At 52.2% G+C, this 7,890-nt stretch overlaps 2 protein-coding genes across 2 annotated transcripts; one reads left to right on the forward strand and one right to left on the reverse strand.

Annotated features, from left to right (window-relative positions):
- Positions 1 to 106: 106 nt before the first annotated feature.
- Positions 107 to 1,964, forward strand: PpBr36_01727 (uncharacterized protein; the record flags this gene model as incomplete). The annotated part of the gene is made up of 2 exons (XM_029888911.1): positions 107 to 331; positions 441 to 1,964. The coding sequence occupies 2 exons, from the start codon at positions 107 to 109 to the stop codon at positions 1,962 to 1,964; spliced, it is 1,749 nt and encodes a 582-aa protein (XP_029750831.1).
- Positions 1,965 to 3,063: 1,099 nt separating this feature from the next.
- PpBr36_01728 (uncharacterized protein) lies at positions 3,064 to 5,658 on the reverse strand (the record flags this gene model as incomplete). Its single annotated transcript, XM_029888912.1, has 5 exons — positions 3,064 to 3,370; positions 3,463 to 4,271; positions 4,410 to 5,164; positions 5,263 to 5,290; positions 5,368 to 5,658. 5 exons carry the CDS (start codon positions 5,656 to 5,658, stop codon positions 3,064 to 3,066), a joined length of 2,190 nt encoding a protein of 729 aa, XP_029750822.1.
- Between the last annotated feature and the right edge of the window lie 2,232 nt (positions 5,659 to 7,890).

A 7,890-nucleotide genomic window follows, 5' to 3' on the forward strand; every position in this document is an offset into this window, starting at 1 on the left:
TTGTTCCGCCCGCGACTCAAGACACAACGCAAACTGTCTTCTTTTATCTGGCGACGCTGCTACATATTTAATAGACCGAGCTAGCACGACTTTTTCAGCCCCCTTTATGGAGATGGCGACGCACGCGCCAAGCTCTCCTCGACTTCCGAGTCCTCCTCCTCCCGCAGAGATCCAGATCGGGCCTGTGCCACAGTCGCCCGGGAGCTCCCCAAACCATCAAGTTCCGCAGATGGAGCAGACGGCAATTGATGCGAACGCGAAGCGGCGCATTCATCCCGGCACCAGGGCCTCTGAGATGGCTGCTGGACCGCCTCTAATTCCGCTGAATGAGGTACGTAGTTTTCTTGTCCCTTCGATGCTCTGGAGGAGCATGCTTGCGAACATGCATTAGGTATAACCTAAACTAGTACTGACCAAGCTGTTCCTGCCGGCCCATACAGCTCGACTCAGCCTTTCAGCTTCAAGAACACCTTGCCGCCCTGCACTACCACCATACTGCCACCAACACGAACCCTGTCAGCCGGGAGACGGCCAAAATCCTAGGGACACCCCCTCCAGGCATAGATCGAACCCTTTGGCTTTACGAGCTGTGCCGTTTCCTGATAGAGCAGTGCAATGCCCTGATAGTGGGCTTTCTGTTCGACACTCCGCCGTGCAGCGCCGTGACCTGTCCCGAGATGCGCGCGTCGGAGTGGCAGTTTCTCTGCGCCGTCCACGACCAGCCCAAATCGTGCTGCGCTATCGACTACTGCTGCCATACCCTCGACTGGGCCGCCAACGTCGTTACCAATCCGCAAATCTTCCCATCGCGCTTCGTCGCCCTCTCAGACGCCCACGACAAGGGTGCCGCCATCAAGAACCTGGTCAACGTGTTTCGTCGTCTGCACCGCATCTTTGCGCATGCCTGGTTTCAGCATCGTGGCGTCTTCTGGACGGTGGAGGGCCAGACCGGTCTGTACGTCTTCTTCAAGACGGTCTGTGACATGCATGATCTGTTGCCTGGCGAAAACTACAAGCTTCCCCCTGAGGCCGAGGGCTTAGAAGCCCCGCCTCGCAGCAACCTGAACGTGCCCGGAGATGGTCCCAAGATACTTCAGAATCCCGGCGATCCCTCGACCCAGGGCGCAGCTGCTGCTCGCCCCGTGCCAGGCGTAACCGGCGAGGGAGAGGACGATCACCATAGCGCGGTCAACAGCAGGACAAGTACTAGAAGGCACATCCGCAGTAGTCCATCCACTGGCAGTGCCGTCACCACCGTCATGGAGGCGGACGAGGATGACGGTAGTGCTGGAGACGTGTCAAAGCGCTTCAGAAAGATGCGCCTCATGGACCCGCCGCTGGCAGAGGATGATATGGAGACGGCTGAAGTGCCCGTGCTTGTGGAACAAGATACTCCCGTGCACAGCACACCAATGGGCAATGGAAACACCGCGGCCAAGACAGGCGATGAAGAGCCGCAGAGCTTGCCAGTCGCGACAGAAGGTGCCAGAAGCGCTCCTGGTGCGGCAGCTACGTCTGAAGAGGTCGAATCGGCGAGTCACGATGTCCCTAGGACCGTCGAGAGCTTCCTCGAGAGTCCCGACTCGGACCTGCCATCACAGCCGCTCTCTGAAGAGTCAGGGCCCAAAGACGTGGCCGATACTCATCACAACGAAAACACTTCCACGGCGGCGGCGGCAGGACCCTCCGACCACGGAAGCTCCGATGACGCAGATGCTGCCGCCATGCTTAAGGCCACGAGCATTGCCGATTTCGCGGGTGACGCAGGCGAAGACAAACCCACTGCCGGGGCCGAAGACAACGGGCCTGGTGAAGAGGCTGCCCCGTCATTGCCTTTGGACGACAAGGAAGCCGAAGCACCTCAAGAAGAGACCGACAAAGAAAACCCAGCCAAGGCTAATGAAGAAGCCAAAGCCGCATCTGAACCTCAACAGCTCGACGCGAGCAAGGTTAATTCTGATTGAAAAGACGGTTTTCAAGCTTCGAGCCAGACCGGAAAATACTTGTTCAGCTTTCCAAGACCCCATAGCTTTAATAGTCCATCTTGTAATAACAGATCGCCGGAGCGGTCTTTTGTAATACATGATACCAACCAAGCAATAATTTGCTGGTTGAAATGCCCAACAGCAGCTGCGCCAACTGTATACTTCTGTTCGAAGAATTACCAGCAATCATGTAGCACGTACGCATTTCGAGACGGGGGCATATTGCCACGTTGATCAGGGTAGAAAATTGACAACGTCTCGGCGCCAATGCAGATAGATGCTGGTGCCAAGTTGCGTACCTTTAGGAAGGTGTGCAGGGTAGGTGGGTACCCTGACCCTGTATACCATGAATGTACTTAGTGCCACTAGCAATTAATATTTGTCGGTTGTTGTGTAACACCACCATACGTTTTCGTCTGATGTCTTTAAAAAAAAAATCAGATTGAGCTCATGCAGTCAAGATTGAGATCTTACCCCATGAAATGAGGGATGGATATCATCTGATTTTTTTTTTCTTTTTTCTGCCCCATCCCTTCCCCCCTTGTGAGCTACAACAAGCTCTTTTTTAAACTATACCATACAAACAAATACAGGTCTCCACCCCACCACACCTCTCGGCTACAAGAAGCGAGCCGCAGCGTCGGCTCTTGTACACGATCGATACAGTCCGTGTCATCCGGCTATAGTTGCAAGATTTCTGTTATGTCCCTTCTCGGACGCCGGAAAGCGTCTACAAAGTGCGGGTCGGTGTTGCAGCGGGCAGCGGCAGAAAAAAAATTAGGTATTATATTATAGTGGGAGAAGAGAAGAAAAAAACAAAGAAAGTGACAAGCAAGCAACAAGCGCATAATAATTACGAGATTCTTTTTTGGTGTTGCTGAAGGTTGGCTGTGTTGTTCGACGTAATTCTTGGCGTTGCGCTGCCAACACAGTTGCCGGCTGCTTGTAGGCCCAATGTCACAACTCTGTTGGCTAGTTGTCTTTTCTTTTGTTTTTCCTCTTTTTTTTCGTCTTCTTTTTTTTCACGTCTCCCAAGTGGTCTTCTTCTGCAAAGGGGCTCTCCTGATCCAGCTCAAGATCAAGCCTTTCCTTTGCCCTTGCTCCTCCCTTCGCCGGTCGATGTTGGGGAATGGGTCTCGGCAAGGGTCGTGGAAGAGCCTCTCCTGACCAGCCCGCTTAGGTGGAGCTTTGAGAATATGTGCCTGACATCAGGCGCGTTCTCGGATTGCGCCGAGACCGCTGTCGCGTTTCGTTCGTCGGCAAAGGCGCGAACGGCCTGCAGCACGGGGCTGAATCCTTCGTTGTTGGGAAGCCACCACCTGACGCAGGTGGCATCTTCAAAAAGCTCGGCCATCATGTTCCGCATGCCCAGGGGAAATATGCATCTGAGCATTGTCATCGCCATGATTAGCAATCTGAGTCGGGGGTGCAAGGCCTCACAAAGGGCTGGGAGTGACGATGCTTGCTGGACGCTTACCCTAATGCTTCCAGCAAGGCAAACTTGCGGCGAATCCATATTTGGTGCTTCGCATCGTGTGGCAAGAATAACGCCGCAAGGGCCAAGCAGGCTTGTGTTAGTATCAGGCTGCCTCGAGGACTGGAAGGCCACAGCTCGATCGACTCGACGATGCGGCAGATGGCAAAGGCTTGCTCTGAAAGCCGAGCTTGAAGTTCTTCAGTTCCGTCGTCTTGCGTCGGTATGTCAGCCCTTTGGCATTCGTGAAGAATGACCACAGTATGCCACTCGCATGAGAGTAGTGTCACAGGGAATAATGGACCCTGGTATAAACTCCCGGGTGCCGAAGCATCAAAGATGCTGTCAGGTCTCTCGGCCGCCCGTTCGCCGAGGTCTTGAACCAAATAAGCTGGGTCAGAGAGCGCAGGGTCCCACCCGTCCCTCCATGCTCCAAGCCGCTGAGATATACTGGCATGTTGGTCCAAGTAGCTTTGATCAGGGGTCGAAGATTGCTTTCCCACCAACAGAGACACTTCTCTCGAAAGAAGACGTAGACGTGCTGAGCACTCCTCGATTTTCCAAACCGGGTTCGCGGGATCCTGTAGTGACATGGACTGATAATAGGATACCAGGGATGCGAACCAATCTTCTGGTAGAGCCGCTGCAAAGCCACCCATCAAGCCGACAAAGACGTCGTATCTGTTATACCATGACAAGATGGTCCGACCAGTTGGGGTTTCGATTATCGACTGCGGAGTGTACAGCTTGGTGAGAATCTCGTATGCTGCTCGCTGGTGTCCCATTAGGTTGATCCAATCACCAAGATATTCCTTTGGGTCGCAGGTTGTAGCGTCAGCGTTAGTCCCGGCGCAGGCGCTAGCCGAATCTTGCAGGGGCTCTTGGGGTCAGAGACAAGCAAGTCTCTAGGCAGGTAAAAGGCCAGTTTGATTGCCTCAAGTCCTGCTTACCTCTATTGTTGCCAGTTGCAGAATCGTCAGTAGGGTTGCGGGGCTGTGTTCCTCTTTGCGCTTGAGAAAGCCGAGTAGAATTGTAACACTCTTGTTGTAGTATTGGAGGAACTGGTGCACCTTTCCGCGAGGGTTTCGAAGAGTACAGTGATAGGCGGCAAACCCCACGACGGCGTACAGAAGGGCTTCGTTCTCGAGCGCAAGAGCTGGAAGTATGCTCCGGAAAAAGTCATGCGCGTCCGTGAGAATGCCGTAGTGGTAATTGGTTAGATGCTCACAAAAGTAGCCCAGGTAAAAGCGCACATCTTGGGACAGATGTGCCCATTCCGGCCGCTCACTGCTCCCAAGGCCGGTCAGCTCAGGAAAATTATATGCTGCCGGAGTCACGCTGGCTGTGCCTGTGGACGTGGCTGGCGAAGAGACTTTAGTGCCTTCGAGGGATGGTGTTTCTGACCCTTGCCGACCACCTGATGTTATTATCTTGTGTAATTTCGAGGCGGCGCTCGCTCGGCGAGCTGAAGATCTTGGCTTGGACTGTGCTGAAGGAGTTGATTCACCCGGTTCCTCCTCGTCTATTATCGTATCCAGTTTGAACTCATGGTCATTGTCGTCTTCATGGTCTTCGCGATCGTCGTGGGACGAGGCAGGACTATTAAGCTGGCTAGTACCTGATGCATCCTTGGTCGACGATGTGGATGACTGAGTCGTTGTCGAATCGGTTGGGTAGACGCATTCACGTTTTCCTTTGCGGCATCCTAGATGTCCAAAACATTCGTTGGTCAGTTCCTCCTATTCCCATGCGCATTGGAGACTATAAAGTCCAGGTGCAGATCGTCAAGTGCAACAAACATACTATCACAGATTGGATGTGTCTCGTCGCACTTTTGAGATGCACATGTCAGCAATCTCTTAATGAGTTCAGGTATATGAGAAGCAATTCCGTATTCAAGTTCAATACCTTTACTCGCCTATTCCTGCAAGTATAGCATCCAGATCTAGTGCGACGATGTTTGACGTGGTCTACACCTTGTGCTGATTTTCGACGACTTCTTGAAGCCTTGGGGACACTGTTGAACATTATAGGCTCCGGGAACCCCGTGAAATATCCCAGGTTTTGGTATGAGCCGGCGATGCTAGTTCCGCCTCCTACACTGGTCGCCGATGTTGCTTGCTGTGGGGCATCCTGCGGACTGCTGATTTGTCCAGCACCTGACATGGACGAGAGAAGATGGTGATAATATTCACTCATCTTTGGTCCAGGCCTATTGGTTGGTCCCTCAGTTGTCCCACCCACAGTCGATTTTGGTCTGAAATGTGTGGCTGGATGATATGCCAGCCTCGTATGTGTTGGTGTGCTTGAACGAAAGTCTTGGAAGAACCGCGCGGGGCGAGGTTTGATGAAAATGTAATTTTTGAGCGAGCGAGTGGGCGCCTAATAGCGTAACCGCCGCGAAGGCGGAGTAGTGGGAGAAAAAAAAGAGAGAGAGAGAGAGAGAGACAGAGAGGAGAGGTCCCTGGCCTTGACAGTTTTGATGTCGATGTTGAGAAAGGCAAGGCCAACCTATGCCTAATGCATACCTAACCTTGGCCCGCACGTAAATGCAGCCTGCTCTGCTCAGAATACGCAGCAAAGTATTAGAGCAGATGCACGTCTAGTCTCCCCACCAAAAGTCGAGAGTGGAGCTACCGATGAAATGCAGACGCGGGCCGGGGATGGTAAGTGAGTGAATGGCGATAAGGGACACCTTAACTAGCCCTGTATGTCCAGCCTGGATGGTCGATGGCGGTTCTCGGGTAGGTGATTGGTTCGCCCTGGTATAGTGGGTAGGTAGCTATTCGCCTCAAGGCAGGCAAGTACGTACTGAAAGCAGTACCGTGCAAGTATTGAACTAGAGAATGACAAGGTGGTGTACAGTAAGCGGCCAAGCTAGACCACATGGGTATATTATGGGTGATTATGCACTGCGAAGGGTTCCCTGCTCGTGAATCTATATCAGAATCGTACAATGACAGCACTGGTGGCAATGCCGCTTGGATATATGTAGACGTCTATTAGTCCCAAAGACGTTGACAAGGCCAGGGGGTTTCAACCTTGGGTGAGAGATGGATGTGGATAGTTGTGAGTGGAGACCTCTGAAGGACAAGGGGGTTTGCTGTCAGAGACGCTGTCAGGGCTTGCAGTGTGGGTAAGTGATACCGGCAAGCATTCGGAGATCTTTTTTTGACGTATTGTGGGATAAATTATATGGAGCGTCTGTTATGGAGGCGATCACCTGTGATTTGTGCGAGATCGTCAGAGTCATAGCATCGTTTCGTGTGAGCCAGGAGGCTTCAAACAAGGCTTCCCCTGGTGATGGGATACTTGCCCTATGAGTTCACTACATACCTGTTCGCCGAGAAGGTGTGAATCGATTCCAGACTATGTTACTTTGTGTTCCAGTCGAGGACCTGCTTACAGTTTATAACAGAGTGGTATCCGCGATACCACAACTGCCCCGCAAACATTTTGTAAAGATCTAGTGAGCCAGAATACTTGCCGCCTAGGGCTGCTGATCGGAGTAAAACCAAGACAGGGAGGTACATCCATCACTCCGGATAATATTCGAATACCAGAAAAAGGGCCAGCGGGGCCAAGAACGAGTCACGGCCATAACAAAGAGAGCAGGGGTCAGAGGCTGATAAAATGACCACTTGCCAATCGAGCCAAGCGTCCCATGTAAGGATTCAAGCCTGAGACGACATTGAATCTGCTATTTTGGAGGGCGGCTACGTACTGTAGTCAGGTACAAAGGAACGGTTAACCAGTTGATGGGTTGGGTAAGTGAGTTGGGTATCCCTGGATTTGACTTCAAGTATAGCAAGGGCCGAAAAGCATTGTGAGGTTTGCAATGTATGTATGTATGTGTCTGGGCGATCGACAAAAGTCCTGCAATGTAGAGTAGGGTGAGCGTAAATGGATGTGACATGCATGAGGATACCTCAAGACATGGGATGACAGGCCCAGATGTCAAGGAGATTTGCTCAGTTCCACATGCAGCTGACTTGTATTCCTTTCTCAAAGGTGGCATAAGCTACTACTACAGATGGGGTTTGCGATCACCGGAGCTCCCAACAGGGGCAGGCTGCTATTATTAAAAGGGTCGTTCAATACTGTCCAACAGTGACCGAGCGCGTGACGGTGTACAATGGAGAGATGCTCCCGACAAGGGCAAGTTCAGAAGATAATACTGGCCCCATGCCGCCAGACTGGCAAGGGATGTAGATGACATCTATGTTTTCGGGAGTGATGAGGCAGTCGCATGGCAATTGGTGGGTGTCTTGCAGGAATATCGATGGAGTTCTTGACCAGGTAGGTGGCGATGGACGTTGCATATCAGGCACGGGACATGACCGGGAGAAGATGAAAGGGTCAGTATGCAAAGCATGGAAATGGACGATGGCGGTCTTGGCCAGTGTCCAAAAAAAAAAAAAAAAAAAAAAA

Source organism: Pyricularia pennisetigena, chromosome 2 (assembly GCF_004337985.1).
Source record: "Pyricularia pennisetigena strain Br36 chromosome 2, whole genome shotgun sequence".
Classification (NCBI taxonomy): Eukaryota; Fungi; Ascomycota; class Sordariomycetes; order Magnaporthales; family Pyriculariaceae; genus Pyricularia; species Pyricularia pennisetigena.